The sequence below is a fragment of the Triturus cristatus genome, chromosome 4_1 (assembly GCF_964204655.1).
Source record: "Triturus cristatus chromosome 4_1, aTriCri1.1, whole genome shotgun sequence".
In the NCBI taxonomy this organism is placed as follows: domain Eukaryota; kingdom Metazoa; phylum Chordata; class Amphibia; order Caudata; family Salamandridae; genus Triturus; species Triturus cristatus.
Window position 1 is genome coordinate 651824783 of NC_140585.1, and position 16340 is coordinate 651841122.

The 16340-nt window shown below is 48.2% G+C and overlaps 1 protein-coding gene across 3 annotated transcripts in view; it reads right to left on the reverse strand.

Annotated features, from left to right (window-relative positions):
• The window catches only part of IRAK4 (interleukin 1 receptor associated kinase 4), a 216578-nt gene that overhangs the window by 73664 nt on the left and 126574 nt on the right, over positions 1-16340 (reverse strand). For all 3 annotated transcript variants that reach the window (XM_085653048.1, XM_085653050.1, XM_085653049.1), the window contains one exon: positions 2010-2124. In XM_085653048.1, the coding sequence (XP_085509174.1) occupies positions 2010-2124 (115 nt within the window). The remainder of the gene's footprint in view (positions 1-2009; positions 2125-16340) is intronic.

The following is a 16340-nucleotide window of genomic DNA, read 5'->3' on the forward strand; positions in this document are numbered from 1 at the left end:
TCTTTTTTGGGTTTGCCTTATATAGGGTTTTTATTGTCCTCCACTTCCCTTGTAAGAAATCCTCCTATTGGATTAATTTGGGTTCCGTGCTGCAATGTAAGGGAAATGCAACAACTTTCACTAGCTTTCAAGCAAATTCAAGGAGTAGAATATCTTAATTCAATTCAATTTCAATTCAATTCAACTTTATTTTGGTTAGGAAATATAAATTACCAGCATGATCACAATCAATTAATAAAAAATAAATCAGGGTAAAATTCAATCAATTATCTAATTTAATAAAAGTATCTTGTAAATTGCAATATCATACCCTTTGTATCATCCACCCATTATTTCCCTACCTTACTTTTTTCTTAGAGAGAAGGATCTTGCTAACAATTTTCTCTTGTAACAGGATTTACTAGTTAGACATACAGTGACTTATAACTGTCCATAGGTACCGATTTAGGGTACATAAGAACAAGCATCTTATCACTCAGATCCTCTCCATGTAAGCAAAGAACATAAGTGCCTCATGTTTATTTATTACAAATGTACTATATAAGGAATTAGAGTTTAAAATCCTATTATACTGATGAAGTATACAAATGTACACCTATGCCCATGTTGTCATCTTCCAAACACTTTAGGTTACTTTCTCTGATCTTTAAAGTTAATTTAATGGAGGGAACGGAGTTATATAAAACATTCATCACCCTGACGGCCTCTTTACAGGTCCTTACTCTAAAATGTCTCCAAACTGAAATTAACCATCTGGGGACAAATTATGATAAGTGTCCCCAACAGGTGTGTGCACCCGTTTTGTGCACCCCCGGGGCACTCTGGTATTCCAGAAGGGGGATGCAGATGCTTGTACGGCCCCTTCTGTAATACTGACAGCGCTGGTGGGTGTACATGTAGCGCCAGGTGTATCGTGATAGGGCTCCCCTCATTGGAATGGGGGCATGGCCCAATGCAAATGAGGAATAACTTTGCCTCTGCACCAGCGTCTTATTACAGATGCAGGCGCAGAGGCAAACATGCTCTTAGGAAGCGCTCTGAAAGTGAGCCACAAAAATGTGGCACAGTGTCAGAAAGCCCCATGAGGGCAGCCCTCTCGAGGAGTGATTGGGACATCCTGTTGCAGGCGGGAGGAGTCATCCACTGCACCTGCCTGCAAGGGGATCTCTAATCCCTCTTCAAAGTGTAGGCAGTTTGCCGCCTGCACTGTGAAACACACAGCAGCTTTGAATCAACCACTCCTTAAATCACTTGAATGTGCTGTGCCGAGAACAGGGCGAGGTTATGGCTGCCCCGAGAGAAGCACGTTCACTATAATAGGGCGCACTTTCCGTGCTTGCACCCAGCATATCGGTTTAAAGGTGCACCGTGGCGCAAACAGGGAAAGTGCACCCTATTTGTAATGGGGGCCCTGTTGCATTCTTTTCGATACCAGGGACATATGATCTGCAGATGCACTTTATCCTCCTTCAAGCTTTTTGGACATATGCAGGTTGTCAACATATTCTTCCCTGTTGGATCTCTTCAATTTGAATTACAAACATGTAAAGGAAATTTCCATCGTCCTGCACATGTTAAGTGCTCAATCACCCATAGAGGTGACTAGGGTAAGATAAAGCCCTTGTACACTCATTGCCATGTTTGGAACGTATTGAATTAGAGACTCGTTATTCAAATTGATATTTTAAGCCAGTCAGAATAGCAAGGACAGAAGGCAGCGTTGCATATGAAGAACGCAACCCTTAGCTCAGAGCATCAGCATCTTCACTAACAAGCAAGTGCCTGATATGTTGTCATGGATGTTATTTCAGTGACATGTTAAAGTTTATGGGGTATTTTTTGCCATGTATGTTCGCAGAAACGTTCACCACGGCACTTTGATACACACATCTTAAGGAGGTACTGAGTGATAAATAAGAAACAATGTAATTTAATGCACTACTATAATTGAATAGCAAACTACAAACATGTTAAATCAATTAAAATTGGAAACAATAATTGACACCTACCAAGCATGCTAGTCTGTCCAAAAGGGAACCATTGGGCATATACATGTACACTAAGCAATGGTGATCACTATCACTGGAGAACCCAATCAGTTCTACTAGGTTCTCATGCCGGCACCTGTGGAAAGAGAAATCCAAAACGTAGTTCATGGTTCAAATAAATTAGAAGTGATTTTCTCAACAAATTAGTTAAAGAACTTATGCAGTCATTCATTTCAGATATCCCTTAGAGATATTCAAGTATAGCGAATTAGGAACAGAGTTTAGCTTTTATCCCATGCTTGTGGGACATCTGCAAATTTTACTTGTGCTACACTAAGAAAGCCGCTACATCCCTCTTCCTTTACTTAATACAAACCAATTAAGGATTTGTCCTTCCCTGTCTGTAAGGCCAAACTCTTTGCAACATTACCAACTGCAAATTATATCCACAGAGGGGTCCTAGAGTCGCATCCCTGTGTTTGCATTTTTCAAAAGCATGCCATGATTTATGTATTATACACCTATGCCGTTATGTACACCCTATGGACCTCAAGGAAACTTTAAAAAAAAAGAAACTAAGTACATTACATGATCATATATGTGTTTATCTTTCATGTTGGATTGGGAGACCTTAATAGGTTTATTCAATGTAGGTACCTTTTGACATACTTCCCAAATTAGTCGCTTTGATACTATACTATAATTTCATGCACCTAACCCTGACTAAGGGTAGGGATACTTATTAATATTTTTTGGTCCTGAAGAAACGCCACAGATCCCTCTTGGACCCCTCAGGGGTAAAACATGTTGACCATCACAAATTGCGAGATTGCTATTCTTCATAATTAGAATGGGACCATCCACACATCATTTTCTGTCCTTACCAAGGGGACCCCTGAATAAATATATCTCACGGTAACCCTTCCGTAGTTTGTACTCGCCCCTTTTCACCATTTCCCCACATACCACACTCATCATCACAGCTATATACACAAGATCTCTGCCAAAGAGCCTTCTCGCGGGGCCTTGGGGTATTGCAGCGCCGACCCCATGAGGAGCTAATCCCGATGATGAAGCATGACACCCTTACGGATGTGTGAGGGCGCTGCCTTCCAATAAGGAAGACTCCCTCCCTCCCGCCACTATCCCACCTAGCGTACTTTGTTAGGAACAGATCCCCTTCCTAGTGTTTGTGTACTGCTTCTTGGGAGCAAGAGTTCTGGACCTTTAGTGGCTCCCTGCCCCCCCCCCCCTCCCCTTATGTGATTGATATCCGAAAATATACAACCATATGGATTTCCTGTCCACCAGAATAACGTAACATGTGTATTTGTAAAGCACGAGTTCAACCAAGGGTATCTTGGCGCTGAATAACTGATGTTTATTGTTACCCAACTCAATGGCACTCTTTCTGTCGACCTCCGTAGGATTATAGGCTGAGTGGACCCGCCGGGATTTGAACCTGTGACTATAAGGTTGATCACAGGCCCCTACAGTGGATGAATTAGTCCACTAAGCCACCAGACCTGGCTTGAATCACCTGGATTAAGGTAAATATGACTCAGCATGACATTATTAAAAAAAATGGCATTCGCAAATGGCTTGAGAAATATTGCACAATTTTGAATATGAATCAATCATTACGATTATGGGTACATCTTTAACCTTCACCAACTCCTTTGGATTACCATTCACATTCTCTTCCACCTGAAAAAACACCACCTCGCACACTCCTTTCATCTCCTCACCCTTGGCACTCTTGTCTGTACTCTGACTGCAGGGCACTCTGTTCTATTGGCTATGTGGCCAAATTAGTAAAACTGCCCTTTTGATTTACTGAAACTCTTGCCATTAGGTTTCACTTCAACAATACTCATGTCAGGTTTGACTTCAGTTTTTGCAATACTCTTCCCCCAAGTTCATCCACACAAATCAACATATGTTCAACTCGTCTTGTAGCCTAAATCACATCCTAAAGTGGTGGATCCTCCAGCAACCAAAGGTCTTTGTATTACATTTGCAGCTAAGAGCTGATCTCTAATTCTTTCTTCAGTCAATGCCACAAATTTACATGGGGCAGCCAGTTTTCACAACACAGTAACAAATTCCTCCACAGCCTTTTATTCACCCTGTATTCTGTACCCAAAAGGATACTTCAAGGATTGTGCTAACACGAAGCGGATAATGAAATCCAATTTCTCAATACCTGCCTCATGCTCACTGAGGCAGAGCCCTTCTTCTTGGCTCAGATCTGACAGATGCTCAAGTACTTATTGTCCTTCTGGCACCAAAGTGTATATTAACAAGGTAGTTTCCTCTCAGTCCCTAAATTTGCACCACAAACTCTCTCCTAGTTCTGGCAGACTTTCTTTCACATAGACCACTTAAAGGAGGATTGCCACGATGAGGAACAAAACTAGAATGGGAGTGACAATTTGAATACTGTCCTCCTTCTGAAAGCTGATGCCTCAATATGATGGAAAAAAATATGGAGTACAGGAAACCAAAAACACACGAGAGTAGGATGACAAGCTATATGTGTCATTATTTTTTTTAAACAAAAAAAAAGTTAAAGGGGTAAAATGTCACTATATATATATATATATATATATATATATATATATATATATATATATATATATATATATATATATTCAACATGGAAAGGAAGCACCATAGCACAGCTCTGAAAATCAACAAATGTTATTTTCATGAATAATGAAGGCAGCCTGCATTAAAATCCAACCGTGACGTGTTTCAGCATTACTGCCTTGATCACAGGTAAGTCAACTTCAATAACCTCAGGTGCTTATACATTCATGGTCACGTGCGTGTGGCAGTAAACTCCATATTCCACAATTCATTGTGTATTTTTTGTTTAATTTTAATGGCAGCTGCATCGTCATTATTTGTTTTCACTAAGCCCTTTTAAGTGAACATTTGGCCTGTGTAGTTATATTTGCATATGGAGTTTACTGGGCCAGCGCAATGCATATTACATCGCTCATGACATGGTAAGTGACATCACTGATGACAGCTCGACTGACATCACTGATGACATCATCCACAGCATCTCTGACACACCCACTCACAGCCCTATAGAATATTTTATACAACCACTGCCACTCCCACACAACCATTCACAAACCCATTCACAGAGCCATACCAGTACTTACACACCCACTCACTGATCTATACACACATACACTTGCTCACCCATACTGCCACCTATAGACCCACTCACTCACTAATACAGTCATTGACATATCCACTCATACATCCATACAGGCATTAACACATTGACTGAGTCACCAATAGAACTACTCACACACCTAGACACTCACCCATACAGTCAATCACACAGCCACTTACTCATAAAAACAGTTACACACACACCCACTTCCTTATACAAATAGTAACACATACTCACCTATACAGTCACTGACAGAAGCATGCACACATTCGTATAGCCACTCTCACATTCACACACTCACGCACAGGGCTGGCATTAGCGCTGGTGGTGCCCAGTGCGAAATCATTTTTGGCGCCCCCACCCCATGACCTCCTCCGTGGGGCAAAAGTGCCCCTCATCTCTCCGATCTTAGGTTATTGCAAAACAATAAGCACCCCCTATAAAGGTCAGCGTCCAGTGCAGCCGCACTGGTTGCACTGCACTAAAGCCGGCCCTGCTCACGTATGCAGTCCCGTCACTCACCTATACTGCCTTTCACATACCCAGTTACTCACCCATACTAACTCATGCATTCAATCACTGGCCCAGTCTTACACTCACTCACCTATACAGCCACTGACTCACTCACTCACTCATCCATACAGGCAGTCACACATCTCCACACCCACACACAGACAACCATAGAGGAAGTCAGACAACCAATCAATCACCCATATAGCCATACACGTACCCACTAACACACTCGTACACCCACTTAGACATCAACTGACAACGAGATACACACATTCACACAACCAGTCACTCATCCATACATTGACTGAGACACCTAATCTCTCACTTATGCAGTCAGTCATGGACCCCATGAGTCATCCATACAGTCACTCATACACCCACTGATTCACCAATACACCTTGGTATATATATTTAACACTCATAAGCTTTTAAAAAACACTCAGTCACTGGATGATGTCATCACTGATGTCATCAGTGATGTCACTGACCATGTCATGAGTGATGTAATATGTGAGGTCATAAGCAGTATATTGTGGGGGTGCGAGTTATAGTTACCTCAGCTAACTATAACGGCTGAATTTCTTTGGTTTTGTATAAGTAAAATCTGACCCTAACATAGAACGTCCTTGTAACCTTTGTTTTTTTTCAGTGAATTTCTAAGATTTTTAAATGCTAATTACTAACTATAATGTCCCTGTAACCTTTGTTTTTTTTGTGAATTTCTAATGTTTTTTAACTAGCAGTCATGTTTGAAGAGTGGTGGAGAAAGGGTGCTGCGCCTCCGACCAGCTCTCAGGAATTCCGCTGCGTAGGACTTACAGGAGGTACCAGGAGGGCTTCTTGGCCCTCAAGGTCACTCTGGAGCCAAAGAGACTTTATCTCCCAACTGGTATTGCACCGGGAGGCACGTTTGCAGAGTGGTGAAGAAAGGGTGTGCAGCCTCTGTCAACTCCTCAGCAATACTGCTGTGTGGGACTTACTGGAGGTAACAGGAGGGGTAGTTGGCCCCCAAGGACGTCCTTGTGGGCCAACTACCCCTTCTATTACCTCCAGTAAGTCCCATACAGCAGGATCGATCTGAAAGCAGGCCACACCCCTTTTCTCCACCACTCTGCAAACGCACCTCCTGATGCACCACTAGTAGGGGGATGAAGACCCCTTGGCTATTGAGAGTCCTTCGGGGCCAACTACCCCTCCTGCTAGCTCCAGCATGTCATACGCAGTGGGTTTGCTGAAAGGTTTTCAGTGGCCATTTCCCCTTTCTCCTCCACTCTGTAAACGCATCTCCTGACACACTACCATTTAGGGGATGAAATCCCCTTGGTTCTTGAGGGTCCCTGGGGGCTAACTAGCCCTTCAATTACGTCTATTAAGTCCCACACAGCTGGACTGCTGAGAGGTGGTCAGAGGCCACGCTCCATTTCTCCACCACTCTGCAAATGCGCCTCCTGCTTGGGTGATGAAGACCACTTTAGTCCTGAGGCCCTCAGGAGGCAAGAGGACTTCATCCCCCCACCAGCATTGTGCCAAGACGGTTGTTTGCAGAGAGGTGGAGAAAGGGGCGTGGCCTGCAACCACCTCTCAGCAATCACACTGGGAAGGGTTTACTGGAGGCAACAGGTGGGCTAGTTGGCCCCTAAGGACCCTCAGCGGTGAAGGGGACTTCACCTCCCAACCAAGACCACGCCAGGAGGCCTGTTTGCAAAGTACTTGCGAAAGGGGGCAGGGCCTCCAGCAAGTTGCTGGCTTTTGATTTTTTTGTCTTGTAAGGTAGCGGGACTGCATGGTCCCCCTTCCCTTGACCCTTTTGGGCCTCGGGGACCCCATCCCCGGGGCCTGACCCATTTTTAAAAATTTCAATAAAATAAAACGGGGGGTGGGGCCGCGTGGCCCCCCCTCACGAGGCCAATTTCTGCCCCGGGGACCCCATCCCATTGAGCTAGGCCCTTATTAATGTATGATAAACCAAGCATTAAAAATGCAATAGGTCTCGCCTTGTATTAAGTTAAAGCCATTTGCTTTGCTACACAATACCATTAGCAAAGCAAATGGCTTTAACTTAAACAAAGGCGAGACCTATTTTGCATTTTCAATGCTTGTTTTTCCAAGCATTGGCCACGCGTGCACACAACTCCGGCTTCTCCCCCTCCCCATATCACGTCTCGTGGCCGCATCAATAAGATGTGGCCTAACGGCTAGAGCGTACGACCTCGAAGCTTGGTAACCAGGTTCGAGTCTCTGCGCCTCAACCTCTTGTGATTCTGGGCAAATCACTTCATCTCCCCACGGCAAACAAAACATGGATGTGCCCGTCTGGAACAGCTGGTGCTCGTGTAAAGCGCCCCGATACCCCCGGGTCGAGTTCGAGCTATATAAACCTACAAGACAAAAAACACGGCTCTGCGGATCTCACACGCCCTCACACGTGCACTCACTGTCACGGGCCTCAGAGATGTGCTCGTGGGGGATGCACTCTCCCCCTCCATATGTAGCCCTCACTCCAAGAAGATTCACGCACTTCCTGCTGGTTGGTGAAGAGTGAGACACAAATTCTCACGTGACAAAGTCGGGGTATAGCGCCCACCAAGCGCATCTCGGGTTTAAACAAGCATCGTCATACGAATAGAACAAGGTGACCAGTACGGGGTTGTTTGCTCTACCCCACGCCCCAGTGACACACTCAGGAGTGACACCATCAGTAATGACATACCCGGTAGTGATACATCCATGAGTGAGAACCTCAGGAGAGACACACAGGACTGACAAACTTAAGAGTGACATACTCTAGAGTGTAAGTACATGGGCCCCTGTCCCTGCAGGTTGGACTCATTAAGATGTGGCCTAACGGTTAGAGCATACAAACCCGAAGCTGGGTTACCAGGTTCGAGTCTCTGCAGCTCAACCTCTTGTGATTCTGGGTAAATCACTTCATCTCCCAATGCCGAATAAAACATGGATGTGCCCATCTGGAACAGCTGGTGCTCGTGTAAATCGCCACGATACCTCCGGGTCGAGTTGGAGCTATATAAAACTGCAAGACAAAAAACACGGCTCTGCGGATCTTACACGCCCTCACACATGCACTCACTGTTACGTGCCTCAGAGGTACTCTCGTGCTCGTGGGGGATGCACTCTCTCCCCTCCATAAGTGCCTCTCGCTCCCAGAAGATTCACGCACTTCCTGCTGGTTGGCGAAGAGTGAAACACAAGCTCTCATGTGACAAGGTCGGGGTATAGTGCCCACCAAGCACATCTTGGGTTTAAACAAGCATCGGCATTCAAATAGAACACGGTGACCAGTACGGGGTTGTTTGCTCTCCCCCACGCCCCAGTGACACACTCAGGAGTGAGACCCTCAGTAATGACACACCCAGTAGTGATACATACAGGAGTGATAACCTCAGGAGAGACACCAAGGACTTACAAACTTAAGAGTGACACGCCCAGGAGTGACACACTCTGGAGTGTAAGTATAGGGTCCCCTGTCCCTGCAGGCTGGACTCATTAATATGTGGCCTAACGGTTAGAGCATATGACCTTGAAGCTGGGTAACCAGGTTCGAGTCTCTGCGGCTCAACCTCTTGTGATTCTGGGCAAATCACTTCATCTCCCCGCGCCTAACAAAACATGGATGTGCCCGTCTGGAACAGCTGGTGCTCCTGTAAAGCGCCCTGATACCTCCGAGTTGAATTCGAGCTATATAAAACTACGAGACAAAAAACACGGCTCTGCGGATCTTACACGCCCAGAAATTGCTTGTACTGTCTCCACGCAAGGAAGCTAGAGATGTTTAGGAACGACTGCTGTGGCACAAAATGCCATGAAGGTGCTTGTGTGTGGAATAGAAAGACTCCCTCCAGATAAATCACGGATTACAGTGACATAGCGCGTGCCAGAATAACGCGCGCACACGACCATGACATTTTCGTCGCCTTTTTCTGGCGTCCCACTTGGACGGCCTCGCCTGCTAAAAGGTTTCTTGTCTTTATGGGGCCATGTTTTGGCCCCATAAAGAAGATAAGAAACCTTTTACGCCAGCAGGAAGTCAGACGAGCCAGTCCAACTGGGACGGCTCTAAAAGAGAAAAGTGTACGTCACTGGAAGCTCTTTGCCAATGGCTGGCCACCATTTAGCATAAACGGTGACGCCAGCCAATGGAAAAGAGGGGCAGGGCTTAAACCCCGCTAGTGAAAGCTACCCAAAAACATAAAATCTCGCCAGCGAGACTGCGCATGTCTGCGCAGCCTACACTAGCCGAGACCTGAAAAGGGAAGGAGGGATGCGCAGCCCCCCTTCCCAGGTTGATTTTGTCCCCGGGGACTCCATCCTCTGGGGCCTGGCCATTTCTTTCCTTTTTTAAAGGAAGGGGAGGCACGCCCCTCCTCCCCAGGCCGTTTTCGGGCCCAGGGACCCCATCCCCCGGGAAATGGCCTCTCGTTGGGGACCGCTGGGGGAGCCTGAATGCCCCCGCGGTCCCGGCCGACTCCTGCTTCCTGCGGGAGCCGGCATTGCTTTTTACACCCAGGGAGCTGCTGATGTGCCGCTCCCTGTGTGTAAAACGCAAAGTGTCCTTGTCTTTGAACAAGCGAGAGCAAAATGCTCTCGCTTGTTTAAAGCAGAGCACACTGTTTGCTATGGGATGGCGGGAGCAGTGCTCCCGCCATCCCATAGCAAACTGCAATGTCCCATAACAAACTGACATTGCGGGAGCCAGCCCTGGGACCTGGCAGTCCAGGAGGGGGGACCACCTGGCCCCCCCTCTCATTTTGAAAATAGCTCCGGGGAGGTGGTGGTCCCCAGGGCAGCAGAGGGGGGGGTGCATTTCCCCCGCATTTAAGTATAGTAGCACCCATGCATATTTTTTAAATTTAGAATCTGGGTAGGAGGCAGTCCCCGAGGCTGCGGGGGGGGGGGGGGCAGCATGCCCCCCACGCATTATAATGAAATATAGCCCTTTCATTTTGAATAGCCCCCGGGACCTGACCCACCCGGGGGCCTAAAGTAAACGGAGCGCGGGAGCCCACGCTTCGTTTTATTTTTATATTTTAGCCAGATTCGCGGATCCACCGCGAATCCTGTCAGAATCTTTTTTTTAAATGCTTTTTTACCCTCGGGGTCCCTGTGTGACCACCTGAAGAGGCCTATGAGGTCAGGGTGTTTCTACCCTGGCCCCTTTCCTTTTTCAACTTTTTGCTTCTGACTCGGTTAAACTGAGTCACAAGTGGCTGTTAACACTTCCTGGTTTGAAGTGTTGGCAGCCAATCCGATCTCAGGCACAAGATCGGGAGGGTTTGCGGATCCATCGTGGCCACAGTTGTATATCAGAGAAATCTTTAAATTTCCCAGGAATTACTGAACGTATTTACACCATTTAACAAAAAGAGTGGTTTCTGGACAAAGAGCTACCGTTCAGCAAAATTTGGTGTAATTCCGTTCAGCAGTTCCGGCTGTAGCCGTGTCTAAAGTTTCCTATGGAAATTAACATGGAGAAAAAGCGTTTTGGGACCCCCGCCCCCCTTTTCTCGGTCCCCACTTGACGGGTCAGCACAAAACTTTCAACAGAGCAGCTGAAGTGAGTAGCCCGTTAGTTTTGAAATTTTGCGAAGATTCGTCAAACGGCGCCAAAGTTACTGGCAAATCAAAAAACGATTTTCCTATGGAAACTAGGTTCTAAATATAACTACCTACTGGCAACCGCCAGTAGGGTATATCACTATATATCCTACTGGCATTCACCAGTAGGTAGTTATAGTTGGGATCTAGTTTCCATAGGAATAGCGTATTTTGTTTTACTAATAACTTTGGTGCTGTTTTACAAATCTTCACGAAATTTTAACAACTAGTTTGCGTGGGTCAAGAAAAAGGGGGGGGGGGGGGCAAAACACGTTTTCCCCATGCAATTTCATATAGGAATTTTAGACACAACTACAAATCGTTATAACAAATTTGGAAAAAAGCCAGAATTTACCCTGAAAGACTATTTGTAATTTGGTGTAAATCTCTTCAGTAGTTTTGGTGTTATTACAGGAAAATAATTTACGTATATCTAGAGATGTGGATCCACCGGAGGAGATCGCGGCTTCGAACTGAGAGGAAAGTGGAGACCACCATTTTGTGCATTCGAACTCGGTTACTATGGAGGAAAATATAATTTAAAAGTGATAGGCAGGGTCAGGGTAAAGGTACCCTGACCCCATGGGACCGCAGGGGACTGTGGGGAACCGCTCATGGGCAAGAAATTGCCCAAAAATGTATATTTTTGAGTGTGCAAGGATCAGGGAATCTAATGCGGTACTCAGCGTGACCGCTTGTGTGCTCTGCGGTAGATCCAGACCCCAATTAAAAAACAAACACACCTATTCACATACCCACACACCTACTCACATCCACTTTCTCACCCACTCACACACCCATACAACCACACACACACCCTCACACACCCACAAAAGCACTCAGCCACTAACACACCCATTTACATACCCGTACAGTTACTAACACACCCACACACAGACCTACAAAACCACTAAAAACCCACTCACAGAGCCACGCAGCAACTCACACACACATCCACTTACACACCCACACAAGCACTGATAGACACACAAAATCACCTACACAGCAACTCACAGACCCACAAAACCACTCACAGAGCCACACAACCACTTACACACCCATACAGCCACTCACAAGCAAAATCACAGGCCCACAAAACCACTCAAACACCCACTCTTGACCAATACAGCCTCACAAACCCACTTACACATCCACACAACCACTCACATACCCATACAGCCTATCACACACCCACAAACCCACTCACAGACCGACACAGCCACTCAAACACCCATATAGCCACTCACACAGCAACACGGTCACCCAAACACCAGCAGTGATACACTTTTTGAAACTGCAATAACATATGGCTGTATTAAATGTGCTTATGCTTAATGGGAGGAGCCTAGCGCTTGACCAAGATGGCTGCGTGAGCTTTGAGCTCCCGAGACCCTCGCGCCCTCCGTCAACTATCCTGTTCTTCATCCTGTTTCTTATGCACGGTATCCTGCAGATGAGTCATCGCAGGGGCGATTGACGCTGCCCGGGCTAAAATCGCCCGCCGGGGACCGGAGTTGTGGACGACGGCAGCTTGCGGCCTACCTCCGAGGGATGCCAGGAGCTCGCGTTGGCAAGATGCCCGGCCACTAATTGAACAACAGCGGGCCTGTGGGGTGTGAACGGGCGGATGGAGACCGCCGCACTTTCACTTTCTCGCCCTTTGTTGGCTCCGGCCTGAGAGTGCTTCCTGAGGATCCACGGACATCTGGAGGACTTGCGCCCGACCCTGGTCGATGAGTGACGGTCCGGCCTGTCTCATTTAGCTGGGTGAGGGACGTTTCTCCGTAATTGCCTACATCGAGTCTGCAATGTCGGCCAAAGCAGAGGCTGACAAGCCGAAATTCAAGGCTACCAGGCGGGGAAGCTATACCCAATCCAACAATATGGATCGATATGCCCAGCAGAAGGGGTCGCCTGGTGGATCAGGACAGTCGCTGGAAGTACAGAAAGCTGACTCGTCCCCGGCCTCGGAGCTGTCGTTGCAGGATGTCATGGGGGCTATTGAGGGGATGCAAACATCGATCGGGCGACAGTTTGATGCCTTGGCACAAAAAGTGGACACGATTTTGGTCGATGTTAACTTGATACGCGCGGATTTGGCCAAAACCAATGAGCGGGTCAAGTCCCTGTACCTCAATACTACTGGCCTTGCGGATGATGTTTTGGGACTGCAGGCGGAGGTCGAGAAGCTGCGGACTGCTAGTGACCTCTCCGCCCGTCGGCTGGAGGAATTTGAAGGTCGGGCCAGGCGCAACAATGTGCGCATTACTGGAGTCCCGGAATCCTCGGAAGAGCGCTCAGTGGACCTACTCGTTGAAGACTTGGTGGTGAACCATCTTGCGCCTAAGGGCCTTGGAAAGTTTTTTGCCGTAGAACGGGCTCACAGGGTGCCTGGCGGGAGGCCTAAGGCGGGAGCTCCCCCGAGACCGATTGTCGCCCGGATCTTCCATTTTCGAGATCGGGACGCTATCCTGCAAGCGTCGCGGGTGACGGGCCCGGTTCCTTTTCAGAACGCCTCTGTGAGCTTCTATCCTGACTTCACCCAGATGGTGCAGAAGCAAAGGCAGTGTTTCCTGGGGGTTAAGAGACGCCTTAGGGAGATGGATTTGAAGTACGCTATGCTTTTCCCTGCCAGACTACGTGTGGTGTATGAGGATCGGACTTTCTTCTTCGACTCGCCTGAAATGGCCGGAGATTGGTTGGACGCTCTGCCACGGAGACGGACCGGCGGGGACTGTGTCACGGGAGTGGATAGTGGCCGGGCTGAGCAGGAGTGATGCCCCGGGTGTCAGGTTGTTTTGTTTTTGCCCCGGACAATGACTTGTGGCTAACTGCAGTAATGGGGGGGTGGCGGAGGGCCGTTCGGAGCTCTTTCCTCCCTCGGGGTTCTTTTTGTAGATTTGTTTTTGATAGGGCGACAGGCACACTGCAAGTTGGGGGGGCTTTGTAAGCTGACGCAGGGGTGCAGGGAGGGGGGAGGATCTGGGATGTTGGGGTGGTTGTTGGGGGGGTTTTTCTTGCAAGGCGTAGTAATGGTTGTCAGGATGGTTTGGTGGTGGCTCTTCGGGGGGGGTGGAGGTCTCTTGGTGTTTGGGGATGGGGGGTAGGGACCTAAATATTATTAGCTGGAATGTTAATGGCTTGGGTGATCGTATTAAGCGGGGGATCGTCTTACAATTCCTGAAGCGGACCTCGCCTGATGTTGCCCTATTGCAGGAGACACATCTTATAGGGAATATGTGTTATGCACTTAATAGGAAGGGTTACAAATTCATTGCCCACTCTGGCTTTTCATCGGGCTCCAGGGGGGCGGACATACTTGTTCGAGCCTCACTGCCACTCGAGGTTGATTCCACCATTGTTGACGATAGGGGGCGGTTCGTAGCTGTGGCGGCGAGATGGGAGAGTAGAACGTTGGTATTGGTTTCTGTGTACGTTCCTCCGGCCCTGCAGGCCTCCACGTTTGCGGATCTGGGCAGGGCCTTGTTGGAACTCCCTGAGGGGCTGCTAGTGGTGGGGGGAGATTTCAATGCTGTTGGTTCTGGGCTGCTCGATAGGCACCCGCCCAGGGATACCGGGGGGGCTCAGAAGTGGCTTCCTGACTTCATAGACACTTTTGGTTTGGTGGACTGCTGGAGACTCCGGCACCCCACCCAGAGTCAGTATACCTTTCACTCCGGGGCGCATGGTAGTCTCTCCCGGATTGATTACTTGCTCACCCTGGCTGCGCATGCCTCGCTAGTTTCTGAGGCTAGGCATATGGCACGTGGCATATCTGACCACTCGCCGGTGTGGGTCCGTTTCGACATTGGCCGGGTAGGAGGGGGTAGGGTGGCTCCTATTAACCCCTGGTACTTCCGTGACCCCAAGACGCGCAGGGCATTGCTGAAGGCAGTTGATCACTATTTTCAGGACAATCAGGATTCGGTTGATTCAGCGGTGTCTCTGTGGGAGGCGTTTAAGACCGTATTGAGAGGGGAGGCCCTCTCATTGGTGGTGGCCGCCAAGCGACGGAAAGACGCCGAGGTGATACAGATTGAGGATGAGATCGCGGCTCTAGAGGTAACCCTGGAGGAGGAGGTTACAGCGGACACTCTGCATAATCTGAGTTTGAAGCAATCGGAGTACAGGGATCTGGCGGAGAATGCTGCCAAGACCCTTAGCAGGGAGCAGCAGGCCCGTCTGTATGAAGTTGGGGATAAGGCCGGGAAACTGCTGGCTTGGTTGGACAAACAAGAGCGGGTCAATAGAGTGGTGCCGGAGTTAACGATGGAGGAGGGAGAGGTTGTTACTGACCCCGAAGCTATAGTCCAGCGTTTCTCGGATTATTTCCGCGTAGTGTACACCTCGGTTTCGGACAGGCCGACTGCGGACTCGTGTGACCTTTTGCGTGATATCGCTCTGCCCTGCCTTTCTGACGTAGATAGGGACGACCTAGATGGTGATATAACGGTTGATGAAGTAGCGGGTGCTATTCGGGCGTTGAACTCGGGTAAGGCCTCCGGTCCGAATGGTTTGCCTATTGAATTGTACAAGCTTTGCCCAGATAAGGTCGCTCCTCACCTGCGCGCCATGTTCGTGGAGGCGCGGGTGAATGGGTCTCTGCCGCTTGATCAACGACTGGCAACCATAGTGGTGATACATAAGGACGGTAAGCCTCGGGACAAGTGTAGTTCCTATCGGCCGATATCGCTTCTTAATGCTGAGCCGAAAATCCTCGCTAAGATCCTGCCGAACCGCTTGGTCCGGGTGCTTGAGGATTTGATCCACCCGGACCAATCGGGCTTCATTCCGCATCGTAACACTGCATTAAACCTTAGGCGTCTCCATGGGGTGATTGCTAGGGCGGGCACGCTGCGGGAGCCGGCTATTGTGGCGTCTCTTGACGCCACAATGGCGTTTGATACGGTGGAGTGGGCATACCTGTGGGCTGTGCTAGCCAAGTTCGGCTTCGGGCCTGGTTTTGTGGACTGGTTGAGGTTGCTTTACGAGGGTCCCCTTGCTAGTGTTGTGGTAAACGGGAGGGCGTCCAA